The sequence below is a fragment of the Cylas formicarius genome, unplaced genomic scaffold, assembly GCF_029955315.1.
Source record: "Cylas formicarius isolate icCylForm1 unplaced genomic scaffold, icCylForm1.1 PGA_scaffold_4__25_contigs__length_36172078, whole genome shotgun sequence".
NCBI lineage: Eukaryota > Metazoa > Arthropoda > Insecta > Coleoptera > Brentidae > Cylas > Cylas formicarius.
Window position 1 is genome coordinate 19024654 of NW_026844334.1, and position 21512 is coordinate 19046165.

The 21512-nt window shown below is 31.6% G+C and overlaps 1 protein-coding gene and 1 long non-coding RNA gene across 5 annotated transcripts; one reads left to right on the top strand and one right to left on the bottom strand.

Moving 5' to 3' along the window:
* Positions 1-6729: 6729 nt before the first annotated feature.
* Positions 6730-12991, bottom strand: LOC132700580 (uncharacterized). The gene is made up of 6 exons (XR_009618657.1): positions 12877-12991; positions 12675-12819; positions 11507-12100; positions 7356-8913; positions 7023-7274; positions 6730-6957 (listed from the first exon to the last, which is right to left on the bottom strand). It is a non-coding gene; the product is annotated as an uncharacterized LOC132700580 (long non-coding RNA).
* A 413-nt stretch (positions 12992-13404) lies between these two features.
* On the top strand, positions 13405-21507 carry LOC132700527 (PHD finger protein 14). Of its 4 annotated transcripts, none has more exons than XM_060667904.1 (16): positions 13405-16219; positions 16278-16753; positions 17145-17306; positions 17405-17544; positions 17642-17790; positions 17845-18002; positions 18081-18252; positions 18310-18584; positions 18658-18962; positions 19417-19935; positions 19993-20303; positions 20659-20764; positions 20819-21006; positions 21058-21192; positions 21249-21357; positions 21417-21507. In XM_060667904.1, the coding sequence occupies exons 2-16, from the start codon at positions 16627-16629 to the stop codon at positions 21426-21428; spliced, it is 2868 nt and encodes a 955-aa protein (XP_060523887.1). In that variant the 5' UTR covers positions 13405-16219; positions 16278-16626; the 3' UTR covers positions 21429-21507. The 4 variants fall into 4 exon arrangements, with proteins under 4 accessions (XP_060523887.1, XP_060523886.1, XP_060523888.1 ...); XM_060667905.1 differs by having other exon boundaries at positions 13406-16753; positions 19417-19681; positions 19733-19935; XM_060667903.1 differs by having other exon boundaries at positions 13405-16753.
* The last annotated feature ends 5 nt before the right edge of the window (positions 21508-21512 follow it).

Sequence of the window (21512 nt, forward strand, 5' to 3'; positions counted from 1 at the left end):
CGGATTGTAGCCGTTGTTCAGTGCAACTTGTTTAATGATATTAACTTCTTTGTTGTAATTTTCTGTTAAGAGTGGCGTATTAAGAAGTCTGTGTATATAAGAGTTAAATGCAGCCATTTTGTGTGTATAAGGGTGATTTGAGCTGTTATGTATGACTGTGTCCGTGTGTGAAGGTGTATGATATATTGAAAAATCTAATTTGTTTTGCGCTTTCGTAATAATTATGTCTAAAAAATTAATAGAGTTAAAAAGAATTCAATTGTCTGTCCGTTCCAACAAAGCAAGCAAATTATTCATAAAAATCTCGGCTAACAAAGGACTAAGTGGGTTTCTCATAATCAAATCTTCATTAGAGATATAAATCTGTTCATTAAATTCAAAATAATTTTGGTCTAAAGATATTATTAAGCAATCTAATAAATCTTGTCTCACCAATGGGTTAACCTGTTTCCGAGTTAGAGTGAAATCTACTAAATCTATCAGATCCATAGGTGGAATACTGGTTGGTACTAATAGATTTTCGTTCGTGCATAGAACTAGTGTTGGCACTGGTCAATTGACCACTTCTTAATTGACTAGTTTAGTCTAGTCTAGTTATCTATCATTATTTAATAATAATATATACTTTATAATAAATTATTATGCATTGTGATGTCCAATTTACCTATAACCTAAATAAATATAAATTCCGTGGTATTTTCAAAATTATTTCGGTCAGGCAATTGACTGGTCAATTGAAACAAACTATTTGAACGGTCCCTACATAGAACAAATTTAAGGTAGCCTTTATATCCTCTACAGTGCGCAACATATGGGATTTTTTATTAATTACTTCACCAAAGCACAATTATTGCCAAAGTGCGTGTTCGACAACGATTTTAACAGCACTTAGATCACATGATTCCAAGTCAAACGGCATACAGCGTAGTTCAAAAAATATAAAAATTGTACAAATTAATCAAAATAATTTTATTAACTTCATCAACATTTTGTTTCTTTCTTATATATAAAATGTTAATAATTTTTTTTTAATTTAAGAATCAAATAAATCTCCTCGTTTTGTTCAAATTAAAGGTAATGTGAAAAATTAATTTAGATTTTCAATATTTTGGCATCACATCACTTAATGGTTATTCTAATAATATTAAAATACAATTTTGATTTTTCTAAAATATTGTTAACGAGGTCAAACACCATTAATAATAATAATAATAGATATACTAAAAAATTCTGATTCAAATTGCGAAATGTTTGTTTTAAATGAGTATTACAAATGTGTGTTGCCCAGTTAAGTTGGCATGCTGTATACAGATTTAAAATTATTTGTTTTGTTTAACATAATTTCCAAATTAACATTATCCGAAAATATGGTTTTCAGAATTTCAAAGTACGCAAACATCGAATTAAAATTGTTAGTAATTTTAATTTTTTTAGTGATTCGGAACATAGTGAGAAATTGTTCTGCATTTTTCTCATTCTCAGTCAAAGTAGCATTAATAATAATAAACGGAGCTTAAACTTAATTGAGCACGGTCACAATAGGGAAACACAATAATATCGAATTCGTTGATCGTTTTTCTCGAGTTTTCGTTATGTTGGTCCATTTGATGAAAGAAAAGCGCGAAACGCTGAACTGAAAGTGATAAATGACCCCATGAGGAACAAAACAACTGTGTGACGAAGGTTGTCAGCTTTAACCAGGTTGGTCTGAAAAAGTTCGTGGGGTGTTGTGTTACGGTTTACACGAACGCTTTTTGAATATAATTTTAATCATTGTAGTTAACGTTCGTTTCACGCTGGTTTGCTGTTTGGTTGAAACGTATAATTTTTGGAAAAATTTAATAATTGGTTTAGCTCTAGAAACAAGTGTTGAACAAGTGTAGTACCACCGTTTATACTGATGACGCAAGATGCTTTTAACTGGAAAATAATACGTCGATCTGTTACAAGCACTACCATTGTTTAAGTTTAAGTAGTGACACTAAACTTACGAATTATTATTCCCTATACAACAAAAATTATAAATTCAATTCGTTTATTTGTTGCATAGTATACTTTTTCTACGACCGTTAGTTTTTGGGTACATTTTTGCAAAACAACACGAATACATTCGCTGACGCATGGGTGTATAATTAGGTATTTTACAGAAGGGAGTAGAAAAAGGAACCTACACTTCTATTGGCTATTTAAATTAATTAGTTAGTAACTTGTTTGTTTATTTTCATCTATGTCACGATATCGTACTGATGTTTATCGAAATAAATTTTCGCATAAAACAGTCATGAAACAAAAGATACGGATGTTGTCGCCGAATGATTAAGGAATTAAGTAATTTACTTCATCCGAAATCGAGCAAGGGAGATGTAGAAATTTCATCAAAGGGAGCAGAAGAACCTACTGGAAGGGAGTCGAAAACAGCGAGTTTTGCAACGCACTTGAGGGCCAAAGCAATTGTGTAGTTTTCCGCTTCCTTCGTCACCAAATATTTACATTATTACCGAAAGAATGTAAGGTGGCGTTCGGTGTAAATTAAAGTAAGCTCGCACGGAATTTCTATTTACACTTTCGCGAGTGGTCCAATGCGTCATCGATCTTGGTATTTACTTTTCGATTTCGATTCAGGAAAATATTGTAATAATAGTAATAGTAATAATTTTGATTAATTAATTAAATCAAATAAAATATACTTTAAAATATGGGTAACAAAAAATTTGTGCTCGTTGCAACTCGTTACATATTTTTTGACGTCAGTCAGGTAACCAATGCCACGAAAGTGCGGTTAGATAAAAATATATCAAAAAAAGTTATTTGGAAAACTGTTTTGAAGTGACTTTTGCAGATCTAAATATATCTATCGATTTATCTATATTTGGAGTTGATTTTCTTATAAAAGGGGGATCTATTTTAGCGACCTGTATTGATGTTTTGAAAACAAATAAATACGAGGTGATCAAAAACTAACATTCAAAATATATATGACAAAATATTTCAGTCATTTTTTTCAAATGCAAACACTCTATTCTGGTAATTTTATCGTAATTAGTATTTTAAAAAATGATAACTTTGTTAAGATCGCCTATTTGAAAAAAATGCAGATTTCGATTCTGATGGCGAAACATGGCAGAATTTCTTTTTGTAAATTTCATAATTCAAATTAAGTTAGCAATTATCACAAAAGTGATTCAAATGTGTTTAACATTAACTAAAAATAGAACCGATTTTGTCAAAAACATTTTGGCATTTGTTGAACAATATCCAGAAGGACGAAAACCTACAAGAATCAGCCTATAAAAAGAAAGAGATAATTTAGGTAAATAATAAAACCGTCTTATACTAAATCCCATTGTTCTATATTCGATCTATACGTCACACATAATAAACTAATTTTCTAATTTAGTTTGTTATTGTTTTCTCCATTATTTATTACTATTGTTTTTAAAACGTTATATAGACATGTTATTATACTCAGACTAAGACCAGACTAAGAGGGCGAAACATAACAACAACATTTTTGACTTCCTGTGAGCTTGAAGATCAATGTTTGACAATTTTAGCCAACGTAACTTCCCAGGCCACCAAATACGTCACCACACGTTTTTCTGACTACTGTCTTATGTTTCGAATCTCGACGTGTCCATTCTGACGTCGAAGAAACGGCGAATTTGGATTGCCAAAATATCTATTAAAAATTACAATAATTTATCTTTGGCCCATTTAAGAAACACAGTTTTCTGTCTATTGATTTTATATCCTTCATTTTTGTATTATTAGGATTACCGAAAACATGTTTTAATGGAGTTGCCGTGTTCTTATTTAATATTTAGTGTGAAATGAATGGCAATGACATTGAAAAATAATAATGGCTAATATTTTGGAAACTTTTTCATATTGGTAAATTTATGCAAAGTCACCGTTTTTCTAAAAATAAGAAAATAATTAGAAATATATATATATATATATATATATATATATATATATATATATATATATATATATATATATATATATATATATTAGAAATATATATATATATATATATATATATATATATATATATATATATATATATATTTTTTTTTTTTTTTTTTTTTTTTTTTTTTTCACGTATTGATTCACGGATGGAAAAATGTGATGACTCTATATTCCGGGATATCATCGGTTCGCTTGTTGAACTCCGACTGGAATCCTGCAGACGTTTCGCCAAAATCTCACTTGGCATCTTCAATGCTCGCGCTCCGAAGTGTTCGAACTGAGTTTAAGTGCGGACACGTACGAGTGACATGGACGCGAGGCCTCTGAAGATGCCAAGTGATATTTTGGCGAAACGTCAGGCGAATGATCCTACTCCAGGGTCAAACAACGAACGGATGAACACCCGGATTACCAGCAATACACACACACACACACACACACACACACACACACACACACACACACACACATATATATATATATATATATATATATATATATATATATATATATATATATATATATATATATATATATATATATATATATATATATATATATACTTAAAAATACTTAGCAAAATGACCCTGTACTTACTTATTAAATCACCGCTATACTAATATTTATTTCTATAGTCACAATTTTCGCACAATAAATTGAACTGCGATGGGCTCAGAGACTATTAATTTTTTACGTAGAATATAAAAATGTAGAAATATATATAAAAATTGAAAGCAAGAAAGTTGATGTCACGGTTTTTCCGAAGAATATTTCCGACTTGCATTTACGCGTAGTATACAAAAATATAAAGACAGAGTAATTCCAGTAAAACCGGAGTTGCTATTCAATTGCTTTATCTGCCAAAATGTAGCCGTCCTTTAAATATCATTTTTGTTCTATTGAAATAAATTTTTTTTTTATAATATTTAAATTTTTTTTTGCTTCTTTGTTTTGCTGAAAAGTTCCAGACAATAAGATGCAGACGCTTGGTCCAGATACAAGGAGTCACAATTTTATTTTTAGATAATTTTTAATCTTTTGCATAAATTGTCGACTTCTTCACGAGACTTAGTACTTTCGGTTTTCTTATAATTTGCATTAATTTAGATCTTACTTGTTGACTGCTACATGCCTTTTTCTCAATTTTAAAGGCTTTTGCAAAAAAAAAATCCTCAATCATGTTTACATGCAAAACGTCCTTTTTTTCAACATAAATTAATTTTTAAAGAAATTCAACTAACCAACACTAAATATTATTTAAAAGATCAAAATCACAACAAATATCAATGACTCTGAAAAAAAACTGCAACGAAGCATTTTAGACTACGCGTCTACAGTAACTTCAATTTCCTAATTTAAAAAACGCGGCAAAAATCAACTGCTTAGCAGAAATAGCAAATTATGATAAATTATTAAATTCCATCGACATTCTAAAAATAGAATCCACCGTTGCCAAATCTCCGGTCTCACAACGCCGCCTAGACAACGAACCTTTAAACTAAAACCGTATAAAACGTGCCATTTTACCGATTTTTCAGACCATTTTAACATAGCCTAAAATTTGACATGGGGTATTACAGTAGGCTTGGGAAGCGAAAACCATTAAAAACGTTACCATACCAGCAAATGGGCAAGATTTCTGAATTTGGTAGAGCCAAAAATAATTTCAGACACAAATTCAAAAAATTCAAAAACGATTACGATAAACGGCATTTGAGTCACGAGTTTATCTGTCAAGAGCGGAGCGAACGCTTAATAATTAAATAATAAACAAATAAAAGTTTATCAAACGTGACATGACCCTCATAATTGACAAACGTCAAAATTTAAGCCGTTCGGTGAAATCTCCGAAAACATCAGACTTAACCCGTGCTGCATTATCCCGGAAATGTCCGAAGGGCCTCGGATCCGTGGGACAAGAAACTGTCTGCAAGCTAGATCGCCGTATAATTAGCTATTTTACAGAAGGAAGTAGAAAATTAATAATTATCATGGAAAATTTCGTTATTTTTAATAATTTAACGTCTGTCGAAACCCAATGTGTCACTAATCCCACTTGTATTAAATATAAACCCCAACAACTGTTGACATAATGCAACAGAGGGTGTTTGCTTGCTTAATATAAAGGGTAGTATGGTATATAAACATTGGGTTAAAAAACAACTCTTAAGGATGTATCGCGCTACAAATATGACGAAAAAAGAATTAGGTAGAACAAGTTGTACTTTTTGAGAGAGATTGAATTCCAGTACCCCTATCAGTCTTCATAACTAAATATAAAGAAATGACGCAACGACACAAAAAATATATATTTTTAATATGTTATTTAGAATCTATTCCCTCCGACAGTTTTAAGAGAAGTGTACTTCGTATCATTTTGTATTTAGTTTCAAATACAATACGCATTTTTAAATATAGACCCTTCATTTTATCTTTTCGCGCCAAATTTTAACAAAACAATGTAGCAACAGTGCCTGGTTTGGCAACGTCGGTGCAATATATGAATTTGTGATAAGAATGATCTGAAAAAGGAGTTTAACTGTTTGGTTGTATAATGTTTATCAAATAAGCTAAAACTTATCTGACCTGATCTGATGAGGTGCTCGTGTTTCAAAAAAATGTAAATACTTCAAAGAATATTAACAATAAATTTAAGAAATTGATTTAGTTCAGAACTATTAAAACTAAACCGTTTTCACAAAAATAAATTTATTCGAAAAAATGTGAAATTTGTTTTACAGTTTACAAAAAAAAAACATTTATTTTCAGTTTTGGGAAAGAAAATTATTTAACATGAAATATTCTGCATGGTCAAGAACATAAACTTTCACTGCAAAATTTAAAATTAATCAAACTTGTTCAAAATAAAATGAAGAACCAAGTTCTTATTTTCTTTAGTCCATCGAATACGACCACTTCGGGTTGTGGAAAAATCGGAGAGCATTTTTTTACAATTCTTCTTTGACAGTTGAGGTAGTAAGTCATCTGAAATATTAGAAGGAAACTCTTGACAATTCTTCGTTGAGGGTTCAGGTAGTTCATTATTTTACCTTGGACTGTTTGTTGAACTATCTGCATCACGAGACTCTAAAATATCCCTCATTTGTGTATTAACACAAATATCAGTTTTTTCAAGTTTCTTGTCGTCATCTTTTTTAGAATCTCTTTCATCGTAGTCTAAAATATCCTCAGTCACGTCTATATCCCCTAAAGATTGTCCTTTGAGCTCATCACCTTTTCCTGCGTTTAATAATAAGAGTACTTTTGCCACTTTCGCAGCCTGGTAAGTGTCTTCAGCTAGGCTTAAAAAGCAAATAAAAATTGAAAAGCACACTGCAAAAAAAGGAAAAAACGAAACAAATATTTAAAAAAATAACTTATACCTGTAAAACTCTCTGTGTGTCTTCTCCTTGTGTCCCATAAAACGAACAATTCATCGTCTTTAAAAGTTCATTAACTGCAAAATTGTGGCTATCTGTTTTCTAAATTTAGTTAATGTTAGTAGCTCAGGTTTTTTAGGGCCACATGTTTTTGCGAATTTTCTAACTAAATAGGACCCACACATCCATCTGTCTGATGAACCAGGGTTTGCAAACACGTACTTATTCTTCTTAGGAACAATATCAACATTTTCTCGTAATTTTAATAACAAGTCGATATATATTTGCATTTGTTTTGTAAAAAGTATTGGGACTGGTTTACTTCTTTTGCCAAAGACCATTACTCTTTTGAAATATTTGCTCATAATTTTTTCAAACTCTGTAAGAGCGTTTAAAAATTCCCCGTGATTTAAAGAGTAATCTCTTTTATAAGAATCGATGTCCAAAAATTAGATTTCGCCTATCAGTTTCCTATTAAAAACCAAAACAAGGCAAAGCGTACACTCAGCAATAATTTTATAATTAACAATTATCTCCTTATTTTCTTGCAAGTTTTGATATGTTTGTGATGCTCTCGTAGTAATATAATTATTGAAGCATTTAATATCTTCAGTCATTGGCACTAACTTGGGCCTTCCTACCTTAACCTCATTAAGCAATGGCTAGTTATTACATCTCAAATTTCAGATATTTCTTTCAATTTTTGTTCTCTTTCTTTATCAGACATTTGGGGAAATATAAGATTTCTTGTCAAAACAGCTCTTCTGGCTACGTCGCAAAGAAATTTCAAATTGGTTCTTCAAGTGTAGAGCCAAGGATGATGCTTTAAAGATTTTCTTGTCACTGTCATAATTGCAAATTATTTTGGAAGCAGCTACAATATTTTCATACATATTCGGTTTCAAAAAATCAAGAGCATTCTGTATTGAAGTAAACTTTTGTAAAGCTAATTTAAGTCGAGCCATTTCTCATAATCTGTTTGATGCGACGATATTAATTTGTTTTCTTTTGTGTTTATTTAAATACGATTCACCGTAAAGACATATTAGGGCATCTTTTTTTGCTGTTAAACTAATCTCATCTCCCCTCATTACTGGAAAAACTTCTAACTTTAAACGGCTTTCGTTTAAGTAATTCCCAAGTAAATCAGTTGCTGTTAAGAATGTTTGAGATTCAGAAAGATGTTGGATTTTTGAACCACCTCTAGTTTGAAAACTCGATGCTGCACTTTTTTTTTGTGTCTCCATAAATAAGTCTTTTTGTAATAACCCAAACAACCATTGCAGGGATAGTAGTCTACAGACAGATTTCCTTACAGGGTTTAAACGGGTTTTCTCGGATTTCAATATAAAATTTCCTTTTTTCGTAAAGCTATTATGGCTAGCCTCCTTTCCTTACTTTGACTTTTCATTTCGAAGATCTTTTCAACTGGTTCTTCGTCGTAGTGTATTCTTTTTAAATGACGCGAGAAATGTCCGACATCTTCGAAGCAAAATGGACACAGATTTTTTTCAGCAGTCGTTTTAATATTTTCAGGAGAAGTGATCAAAAATTGTGTTTCCTGTAATAAAAAGTTAAAATATTAACAAGATTCGACAGCTTTCAGCCTAACATTGTGTATATTGACAAAAATTCCTCTTTGTTTAGTTGCATACATTCCGGGCGATGCGTCGCCTGAAGATATGGAGGGTGTTCTGGATGTATTATAACAAATTAATACAGATGAGCGAACAGTCAATTTTAAGAAAAAAAGGTTTCTATTGGCCCATTTAAAACTTACATTAGCGCCCCATACATGGGCGGACTATCCGTACAAATCAGAGACCTAACAATTTGATTCGGAAATATGGAGAATATTTAAAAAAAAACACAGTTTCGATACTAAATATTTACTTTACCATTATTAAGCCAGAAATATGAGGTATTAATGAAGTATGTAGGGTATGAATAGTTCCTTGGTTAATTTTAAGATACAGATTTTATGTCATCGTTTGGAAGACCCTTCGTTCTTGAGGTACAGGGTATTAAAGTTTTACTTTTTTTCTCTAAATAATATTTGAAGTAACGAGTTACAATTTCTACCAAGTACAATTTTAAAATTGCATGCATCGATTAAATCAAATTTAAATATTTCGATAATGTTTACTCATAACTCAACATAAAAATTATATAAAAATCTAATCGCCAAATTGCGCTACCCGCTAACTTTCACCGCGAAACCCAAAGTCCAAACTTGCAAAATTTTTATGTACGAAATATTATCGCCTCGTATCTGGCTCGTGGTTCGGCACTCCCCCTAAAAGACGCTTAGAAAACGAAAAAGTGGTTCGCAAAAGGTAACCGCATGAAACCAGTTTCATTTGATGATATATCCCAATTGCAATATTTATATTTCTGCCATTTCTTGATATTTTTATTTAAAATTTCAAAGTATTTAAAGGAAAGTTTTATTGGTTAAAAATGTTGAAAATATATTATTTAAAATCGAGGTATTTTTTAATAATTATTCAAATTTTTAAATAATAATTTTAAGAATTGGCAAGAATACAACGAATTAAATAAAAAAAATTATTACAATTTTTCTCGATTTTCAACATGTTCCATAAAAGTACGTTTGACTAAATTTTGCAAAAATATGTCATTTGGGATATATTATTAAATGGAATTGGTTTAATTTTACCAACCACTTAAGTCGAAAATATTGAGGTACGCCGAAGACCACCGATATCTTTATGAATTTGGTTGATGGTTGATAACTTTCATCAGGGTCCTTCTCCGGATTCGTGGGTCGATTAAACACTTTCGTACCCTCTATAAAATTTGGAATTTAATTTGTTCAGTTTAAAACCACAATGAATATGGGACGTGCAATGAATTTTATTTTTCCATATGTTAAATTGGTTTAATAAAGGTAATACCGCGGAGGGCAACAAAATTTAGGGCTGCGTTTTTCAGAGCGCGATAGTTCATCCACTTTTTAGTTTTTCGCCTTCTACTCGAGAACTATGCACTTTAAGTTAAGTTAATTTTCTACAAAACGCCACCTTATTGGGTGGAATTTTGCATAAAATTAATCCAAAGAATTATGTCAAAAAAGTCTGTTTTTTATATTTTCTACTGTAACTTTTTTCTGAGTGGATTTGATAAAATTTCTGTTATAATGATGATAAGTTTCTTTCTACAAATAGATTTATCCATTTCAAATATAGTTGAAATTTTAGCAAAGAATTTTAAATTTTAAAACACCCAAGCAGATAGAAGACAAGATGTTATATGATGAATGTTAAGAATATAATTTCACCTTAAATAATAAGTAAATTTTTATTTTCAATTTAAAATATTTAGTTTAATTTAGAACAAACTTCATTATTCATTCATTACTGACATTAAATTACTTTCGGAGAGTTTATGAATTAAATAAAACCGTATTATTAATTAAGAAGCTAAAGTTGCCCTAAAGAAACAAAAAACGAGAAAAAATCTAAAAACTTTAATTAAATTTGAAATACAGTATCTAAGTTAATAGAGCATTTTATAATAAGTTCTATGAACTTTCTTTTTTGCGAGCATTATTTATACATAAATCAACTTATAAAAAAGTTATATGTGAAAATATTTAAAAAAGAAAATTTGTATTTTGTTAATTTATTCTGATATAGTTTATTGGGATTATTTTTGCAAAAATCCACGTTGTGTCATTTTTCGAGTTGTAGCCGAAAAACAAAAAAGTGGACAAACTTCCCCATTCTCAAAAATACACCTCCTTATACCTTCTTTTTGGAACAATTTAACATATTTCTTGAACCGCTGATTTTTTCGAGATAATCAATAGCCTGTAGAATTTGAAAACAAAATTATTACACAAAACCGTATTTTCTAGTGCGTTCATTAATGACTCCAAGGTCTTTAAATCTAAGAAGACATACCTATCTTTGATTTACATCATTTAGAACATTCCAACATATTATGACTGTTTGATAATCAATTTTATCCAGGCCTATGCTGTAGGTACTTGTTATTATACATGAATTTACCAAATATTAATTATAACCATTAATAACTAGTGAATAATTATTTCATTATTCACTAGTTTCACAAACTTCTAGATTCAAGTTATTTTAATTTGAAACGTAATATTCTATACAAATACTTACGGAGATTTTCATTTTCAAGGGCTTCGTTGGCATTCTCTTTAGACATATTAAAAATTATTGAACTTTAACCAAGAATACTGCCACTTCTATCTGTTTGATTATCTGTTGTGTCTGAAATATACTCGCCAGTAGAAGATTCAAACGTTGTCATAATTTGTTTGATTAGATGTAGGGTTAATCATATTTTTGGGACATTCTTCACTCTTGTATTGTCGAATCATCTCGATTGTGGCATCGCTGCTTTCAGTAGTTATTTTGTCACTTCTAATTGTTTGATTATCTGTTGTGTCTAAAATACACTCGCCATTATAAGGTTGTTTGGTGGTAATTTGTTTCATTAGGTATAGGGTTAATCATATTTTTAGGACATTCGTCATTGTATTGTTGAATCATCTCGATTGTGGCATTATTGCTTTCAGTAGTTATTTTTCTACATTCAAATAGATGACCTTCTTTATAAGCAAGTAAAATTTGCAATTGCTCTTTTTTGGTGCTTCTTTTGGTAGACTTATATTTTGGAAGATCTAATAAATTCTTCTCTTTGTTTGTCATTAGTGTTAACATTTTCTTTCCCCTGGTACCCATTTTATATTCCTGCAAATACACAAAATAATTGGGGTAATAGAAGGCGAAAACATAGCATCTGTGAAAAAATTTTCCGTTTCAATTTTTTGGCAGTCAGGTTAAAGTTTGTTTAAACAAATTTTAAAAAATAGGATTTTCATTACTAGTCCAGTAAATCCGTCAAAATAAAAAACATTCAAGTCACATCCGTACTAGGTGCATTCGATCAGGATAAAGCCATTCTTTCTAGATGACGCATTCTAGGACACTTTCGTGCATTCATTTTTACGCGTCTGATGCAGTTAGTCCGGATGTGGCTATAATTTTTTTTGCCTTTTTCACGACGGATTTACCGGACTATTTTTATTTTTTATTTACATTATAAATAAAAAAGTTTCCATGCATCATGCCGCTAAAATTAACCGTTTTTTAGTTAAAAACAATTTAAGTTGTAAAAAACATTAAATTGACAATTTTTAACTCCCGATTTTGAGATTAAAAATTATTATTTTTGAGGTTGACTAGTGTCAAAATTAAAGTTTGAGAACGAACATGTATTTGTGAACATGTTATAAATCTTATAACGCATTTTAACATTACTTACCTTCGATTAGAACGATTCACACCCGCATATCAATTTACTTTGGTTTTCGATCACAACATGGGCATGCTTTTCTTAACTCTTTTAAACTGTTGCTTTTAGAATAAAAAAGTTATCTCTATTGTTTATGTAAGTGGGCTCGGCATGTCTGCAAGGTATATGGGGAATGTTAACGTTTATTGAATATCTCAATTATTTTTTTTACCCCTCAAGTATTCCTTTGTTTTTTCGCATGTATTACGTCATAGTTATTTACTAACAATTAAAAAAAACATGTTGGGCCTGAGGTTGCCTGAAGAATATGCGGGCCTGACAACGACGGTTATATCAATTATATATATATATATATATATATATATATATATATATATATATATATATATATATATATATATATATATATATATATATATATATATATATATATATATATATATATATATATATATATATATATATATATATATATATATATATATATATATATATATATATATATATATATATATGTCTTGAATTTTCCTAAAAATTAAAAAATGTCTTAATATACAGAATATTCTATTTAAAATAAGTTATTTTCAAAGTGAATCCATACAACTGTTGCATTTTTTTTAATGTTTTTCGCGAATCATCCGAACTGAAATAGTTAGATTTAGTTACTATCTATTAAAAAACAAATTGAATTTATATATTTTTCAATCACAATTTTGTTTTTAACTTTTAACATCAATTTGCATTTTTTTTAATACGATCGGCAAACGATGGGACTCAAGCGTGGCTTTACCGTTTCCTTGCTAAATAAGCATTTAAAAATTCTCTGAAATAAACAAACGAAATAACGGATCAATATCCCAAAGTTGAAAAGCTCCAGGTTTGCAAAATTGTCGGCATTTAATATTACAAAGTTAGTTGTTTGACAATAGATTGGCCGACAAATTTTGTTTCCGCGAAAATGTGTACACATTTTCAAGTCTAGCAAACGCATTTGGTGTCTGGTGATATATTGTTAGAACTGCGAAATAAATCGTTGAAGCGCTCAAATAGGTTATTTTACAGGCTTAGGACAAGCTTAGCAAATAGATTGCCACCACTTATCGCCAAAAAGACATTAAAAGTGTGCTCAGCATCCGAGTTTTAAAACCTGGCATGTCGCCAACATAAAAGTATTCGAGGGAAATGGACGTTTTAAATCTTTTCATTGAATATGCATATCATCGTAAATGGATATAAGTCACACGCCCTGCGAATTGGCCGAATATAAACCGCACGATTAAATCGAAGTGTCAACAGAATTCCTTTGGACAAGACACAACGTTTCATACCTACATGTACATGCATTTCTAGATTGAACTCGCATAAATAATAATACCGATGTTGTTGTTTTGAAAAAATGTAGCCAAAAACTAATGGTAGCACAAAAAGTACGGCAGTAACACATTGATAAACTTTTTCAGTCACTCGTTAAGTAAGCACCCGTTTCGCTGCGCTCCGCTCGTGCCAACTGAGACTCGTGACTAAAATGGCGTTTATCAAATTTGTTGCATAATATACCATTAACACTCTGTAGCTCATTGATAAGCGATATTTTACTAAAGCATAATTGTCTCAAACACTATGTTCACCAGTTTTATTTAGTATGCTTTTTGGAGCATTTATTGCGGATCACCCTTATATAGATAGAAATGGCTAAAAAACATTCTGAATATACAAAACCTCTATAATCAAAATTACTAACTAAATTTGTTAAAGTTATCTACTTGGTAATTTAGAAATTATACTCTTTGAAAATATTAACCGGTAACAAATATTCTCAAAAGTTTTTCTGTATAATGTACAACGCTTTCTTGCTTTGATAAACTTCTTATGCTTTACTGTCCTATAAAACAAATAATAAGAAAACACCTATTTATGAGAAGTAGCAAGATATATGCAAAGTAAGCAAAAAAGAAATATAGAGGTAACGTTTTGAAAGCAGAATCAATCATGATGCTTATATATTCTAAGTAAAGTTCGCGTAAAAGTTGCCGGTGCATTAAAAAGTTCCTCTTTATTCCACACGGAGCCCATTAGGTATCTCCTAAAAGACAAGTTGCATATTCCAAAAAAGTAGAAATATTTTCTCGTCGCCTAGTTTATCAAACCTTACGAAAAATGATGGAAGAATTTCATTAAAGTTCGGTCTCGGCTTTAAACTCGTTTTGTTGGTTTTGGTATGACGCCTCGTCGGTGTTCCATTTTACTTCGGAAAGTAGATTTAAAATTGCAATTTATTTTTATTAGGCGGATATTAATATTATTGTTTTACGACCCTACAGTGAATATAGATTTTCTCCGCCTGGGCAATAAACTACAGGCACTTGCGATCCAAAATTCTCGATTTTGAACCCCCGATCAGAGTAAGTTGGGGGTAAGAAGAAATAAAATCTAAAACATCCTCTAAATATTTAATTCATTCCACAGATTAAATTAACTTAAAGCTTCAGGAAATTAAAATTTAATCTTATCTGCTGAGTGAATAAAAAAAGAAAAATTTAACTCATACCTATACAAGGTGGGCCAACTAAGATATTCATAGCACTGCCAGCCCTCACAGTAATACTCCAATAAAGAACTTTTTGGGACTATGGCGACTAGCTAAATATAAGGTTTTTAAAATAATAATTTCGTATGCTTTTAATAAATGGGACACTTTTAAAATACTTCATTACACAAGGTATGCTGTAGTGGTCTTAGCCGTAGTCTATAGGCGTAGTATTGTACCTATTATTATCCAGATTCTCGAGAGTGGGCGAGTAGACTGAAAGGTGGTTGACGTACCTATGCTTTATTCTTTAAAATTAAAATTACACTTATTTTCCGGCGGTTGTTTGCAAAAATCTGAATTTGAAATTCGAAAAAAAATTATTTCATTTGGCTCACTTTAAATAAGAATCGATCTCGGAAGGATATTGGAAAAAAGGATCTACTGGATATTGTAAATTTAAATAAACATCTTTGTAAGAAATTTGTTGTCGACGAAATCGCTTCAAAACGAAATATAACAGTAGAAGGCGAACCTTCCGTTACATCACTGTCAATTAAAATCCATAGAATTGGTATAGGCGCAAAATAAAAGGGTTTGTAACAAGGGATAACACTTTTGAAATAAGAAATAAAATAAACACAAAATCTGAAAAGAAGTTCTTAGGAAGCTGTTTTGGTTCAAATTTACGTTAATCCATGAATTTGTCAGTTTAATATCCGCGCATCATGTATTCTGCAACATTTTATTTTATGCACTTGGTACTCCTGAGGCATAACGCTCTTTGATTTTCAGTTATAGGTTATGTTAGTTGGAGCTTCTATGTTAAAAGAGAACTGATAAAAATGTCAATGTAAATAGAAAAATATCTTCGAAAAGTGAGATAAAAATGGGTTCTGGTATGTGTATCAATAGATAGCTAGATTATATTTATTATCCCCAATACATTACATTATGTATCAAGAATTAACAACACCGAAAATACAACACTAAAGAGCCGACCTAATCCAATCTCACATTCATCGAGGTTCGTTTAAAAATTCAGTTAATGTATAATATGACTTTTTAATAAGGAACTATTTCAGTTTTAGTTCTAGTATTTCAGGTCCCACAAAGTAAGATCAAGTCCAAGTAATTGGTTCAAACATTTGATGCCCCTATTGTTAGAATTTTGTTGGCATATTGATAATCTATAAAAAGGAGATTCAATGTCATTTTTTGTTGGCATATCATAAGTGTGAACCTCAAATATCTGTACTAGGAATTCCCTTTTATGTGAATTATAAGACAATATAGATAAAGTGCTCTCTGCATGACAAGTTGATTTATTTGCTATGGTTCGGGGTAATCTTTTCTGCACCAGGAAAACTTGAAGGGCATTTGACTCTTATTTTTAGTACAGCGGATATATCATACTCAAGTTCGATCTACTTCATGCGGCCATGTAAAACAATAATCGATCCGACTTATTATTTTAAGAAAAAACGGCTCGCTAGGGTTGTCGACAGTTTCCGCTATATTTTTAAAGTAAATATAAAACGTATTTGCAATAATATTAAGGGTACGTATGTTTCTTAGGAATTTTGATGTGGTGTCTAAAGTTTCGAAAATACCGTTACTTTTTTTTTTACCGCGTGTACCCTTTAGGATATTGCAGCATGTTTTATTTGTGTTGACCTTATTTTCCTCTAGATTAAAAGTCGAAGTTGTAAGTATTTTCGGTGTACGCTGGTACGTTTATTCGTTTTGGTATACGCGACATTTCCTGGACCATATTTGAGAATTTTTTGGTTTCTTGCGTACATATTTTTTTGGTAATGCATAATCGAAAATGGCTTGGAATTTCCGACGAAATCAATTAAACTGTCTACACACTACACAATTACTTAATTAACGCCTTTTTTTTTTTCTTTTTTTAACACTGTCATGTTTTTCTTTTTGTATTTGCGCAGTGGAAAGGGACCCAAACAAGAGAAGGGTAAAGCCTGTCGAACAAGCTTGCGTTTTAGATTTTGATGAAGAAAGTAGTGACGATTCAGATTTTCGAATCGAAGACCATCCCGACGTTAGTGATGATGATGATGATTCTCTAGATAGTCATGGTGATGGAAATGGTAAGTTGTGAATATCACATTAAATGAAAGTCACTACAAGAAATTTTGGACTGATTTATCCAGTTTTTGTGCAGTTATTTATTGATATTGATTTTCAGAAAATGATAGTGAAGAAAATGGTGAAGAATCTGATGGATCAGACTTAGAAGCTTTAAGAGGCTTAAGTCTTCCTAATACAAATGGGATTTCTTCTATTGCTGATGTTATTGAACAAGCAACTATTCAGTCAAGGCTTAATGTAGGTCCTAATTATTTTTTTTTTTTGTAGTAGGCCTCAATTGCAAACTTTCCCCCTATTTAACCACCATTTGCAAGTAATTAAAAACTATTTTTAGCTCACTGAAAAGGATGCTCAAGTTTTAATTTGCTGTGGTTGTTTGGGTGACCAAAGTGATGGTATAAATGAAATTGTTGAATGTGATAGCTGTGGAGTCACTGTCCATGAAGCATGCTACGGTGTTTCTGATTCAGCTAGTTTGACAAGGTACAAATATTTACTAAAATTCATTTATTATTACAATTGCTTTGATTATTTCAGTACGGACTCTCTCTCTCCTACAGCCCCATGGTTTTGTGAAGCATGTAGAGCTGGTGTCATGGAACCTATCTGTGAATTGTGTCCAAATTCTGGGGGCATTTTTAAAGAAACTGATGTTGGAAAATGGGTTCATTTAATTTGTGCATTGTATGTTCCAGGTAAAAATAAATTTTCTTCGTAACCCTTCTTTAAAATTTATTCTCTTTTGTAATTATTAGTAACAATATCTTTTGCAGGTGTGGCATTTGGAGAAGTAGATAAACTAACTAGTGTTACACTGTTTGAGATGCCATATAGCAAATGGGGTGCAAAAAGTTGTAGCTTGTGCACAGATGATCGTTTTGCTAGAACAGGTGTGTGCATAGGTTGTGATGCAGGAATGTGTAGAACTTATTTTCATGTTACATGGTGAGCAATGCTGCATTTGCATTATGTGTAAAATACAGGGAATTCCCTTATTTTTAGTGCTCAGAGGGAAGGATTCTTATCAGAAGCCCATTCAGAAGAAGTTGACCAAGCAGACCCATTTTATGCGCATTGTAAGCTCCATTCTGATAAAACTCTTGTGAAAAGAAGAAAAAGAAACTATTTGGCGCTACAGCTTCGAACCCACTATAGGAAAATCCTTTTTGAGAGTGAGGGTCACATGGACACTCCAGAACAAGTTAGAATTCAAAGGAAATTAGTAAAACAGAAAGTGCATTATTTGGAACACAAAAAACAGAAGCAACCACCATGGGGTAAATAGATGTAATTTTCAGCGCATATAAATGGACATTTGATAATTTTTTTCTTTACCAAAAATTGTCTTAGTACCCACCCAGAAGATGCCGAGACTAATAACGACCAGTGCATCTGCAGTGCGTAAACTGTTACGCAAAGCAGAATTAATGGGCATTAATACCATTGCATTGGAAATGCAAGAAGCGCAAACCACTGCTCTAGTAGATGTTCGGAAGAAATGGCACATTCCTCCTGCTTTCACAGTTGAATTTATTGCTTACTATTTAGACAGAAACGATCGTCTCAAGGATATGAAAAAATCATTGGAAACTCTAGTGGAAGACAACAAGCTTTTGTTAGACGAACAGCAAGAATTGAGAGGAAAATATGATAATGTGAGCTTACACATATCTCAAGATTGTTGTTTTCTTTCGTTCAAGGTGTAACTACTAACAGGGGCATGCCTAAACTAACTCACATATAATGTCAAACAATTGTTATTGGTAATTATTGCCATTAAATAATTGGTTTTTGCAAAAACGTATTATTTGTTTTTTCTCATATTTTGTTATGACTGCTTTGAATTTTCCATCTCACTTAAGAAATTATAGGGACCGCCTTGCACACTTCCATAAGCATGCCCCTATGATATGTAATTTTGTTGATTAATTAATTTATTAATTATCTTTTTTAAAACCACTTAAAAACACATTGTGAATCCTAATCCTAAAATACCAAAATCGACCTTTCAAAGAGTATGATGATCTTTTGGAAATAATAAATAAATATAAATTTATATTATTGTTAACACAGCAGGTATATTAATCAATAAAATATTTTCTTTAATAGGTCTTGAAGAAAAGCAGTGAAGTATCCACCAAAAATATAGATCTTAAAACAACAATTCATAAGTACCATTCTGCAATTCTGAGTGCATGTCCTACAAAAAATCTTCCGGACATAAATGACTTGGGAAAACCATCAGTAGCTAGGGCCCCTCAGCCCATGATGGTGCCTACAGCTGCTGCTCTAAAGATGGGAGTTGGATTTCCGCTTAAAAATATTCCAGGCGGTCGGACTGAGAGAATTTTGAGTAGTCATGCTAAGCAGCAAGGTATACTAAGCCGCCACACAAATATGCCATTAAAAATAAAATTGATTTTAGACCCATTGATGTTGAATGAATGTGGAATATGTCGTCAGCGTCATGATCAGCATATGTTGGCAAAATGTGACACATGCCACCTTTATTATCACATGAACTGTCTAAATCCCCCTCTTTCACGGTTGCCGAAAAAATCGAAACTTTATGGGTGGCAATGTTCAGAATGTGACAAAAGTTCAGACTCTGAAATAGAGGAAGTCAAAGTATGTATTTCCTCGTCCGGAATTGACCATGGTCAAATTAACTTACGTGTTTTGTAGACCCCTAGAAGGAGCCGTAGTCGGTATAGCCGCGAACATGCTTCTGATCCGGAAACCCCTTCAGCTCCGAAATTAAAAATTAAACCATTGGAATTGCAACAACTCGTTATGGAAGCTAGTCCTCCTCGTAAGCTGAAAAAAGAGCAAAGGATCTCTTTGCATAGTGACTTAAGTTCACCTGAAAAAGGAACACATGCTTTGCGGCAACAACCAGCTTCCTCCGATGGAGATATTCATGTTGTCTTGGAAAACGATTTCACAGAGAGTCATAAGTCGGCCAAAAAAAGAAGACGGGAAAAACATAGAAATAGGTAATATTCAATGACATAGTACACAGATGTTCCTTAATTGATTATGTGTTGGAAAACCTAGTAGAAATTTTAAAATTTGGGATTCCAGTATTGATATGTTTAAGATTGCAGCACTTCCCATTATGCCAAAGGAGAAATTGTGAAAGTAAAGTTACGAAAGTATCAACTGCTTTCGTTTCGTTAGCTCTGTTTTAAAAAGTTTATTTGCAATATTTTGAAAACTATAAAAACTATAAATAAAATATATATTTTTGCCAATAGATTGTGAAAATAAGTATGAATTTAATTTTTATTAAAATAAAAAGAAATAAAAATATATATGGTAAAAAGCTATTACATTCGTGATATTATTCAGATATAGCCCTGAATTGGGAGGAATGGGCAAAGAACATAAACGAAAAAGGAAGAAGAAAAGTTTGGACATGGAAGAAGCGCTGCCTCATCCCCGGATCACCATAAAGGTTTTATTTGGTTAACTTCTTGTTAGCAATTTCACGTACAAGCGCTTTTCATAGATAAAACCCATACCATTACCAGCTGGCGAAGTAGCTTCTGAATCTAACCCTCAATGCTTTTATGTGCCAAATGAAGCTGATGATAATGCACCTCCTCCGCCACCGCCAAAAATTATTCCTGCCGTAACTACTCACAGTTCAAATGTAAACGCCGAACTGCGCAAGACCAGAAAAAGCCGAAGCCCTCGGTAATATCCAGCTCTGTGTGTTTGTCAATAAACTGGAGTTAATTTTTCTAGCTTATCTTCAGAAGTTAGCGTTATACCGATAATCAGAAAAGATTCCGGTCTGCCAAATGTAAAGACTAATAGAAATATGGCGTTAAATTCTTGCGACGTGTGTCGGGAAAATGGATCTAATGCAGATTCTGTCAAGTAAGGCTTTGATTTTACATTCTATTTCTTATGCACTTTCAATTAATATTTTTAAGGTGCGACGAATGCCAGAAACTGTATCATTTTTCATGTCTGGATCCACCTTTAAAGAAGACTCCAAAAAGAAGAGGTTATTCATGGCATTGTGCAGACTGCGATCCAACTGTAAGTCCTGTATTGTTTTACTTTAGATTACCAATATTTTATTTATGGATTTGTTGTAGGCGTCAGAATGATTGCCATCATGGATAACTTCTCATGTTTAATAAGAATTCAGTGAATTATTTGTAATTCTAAAATAAATGTTTCTTAACAACTAA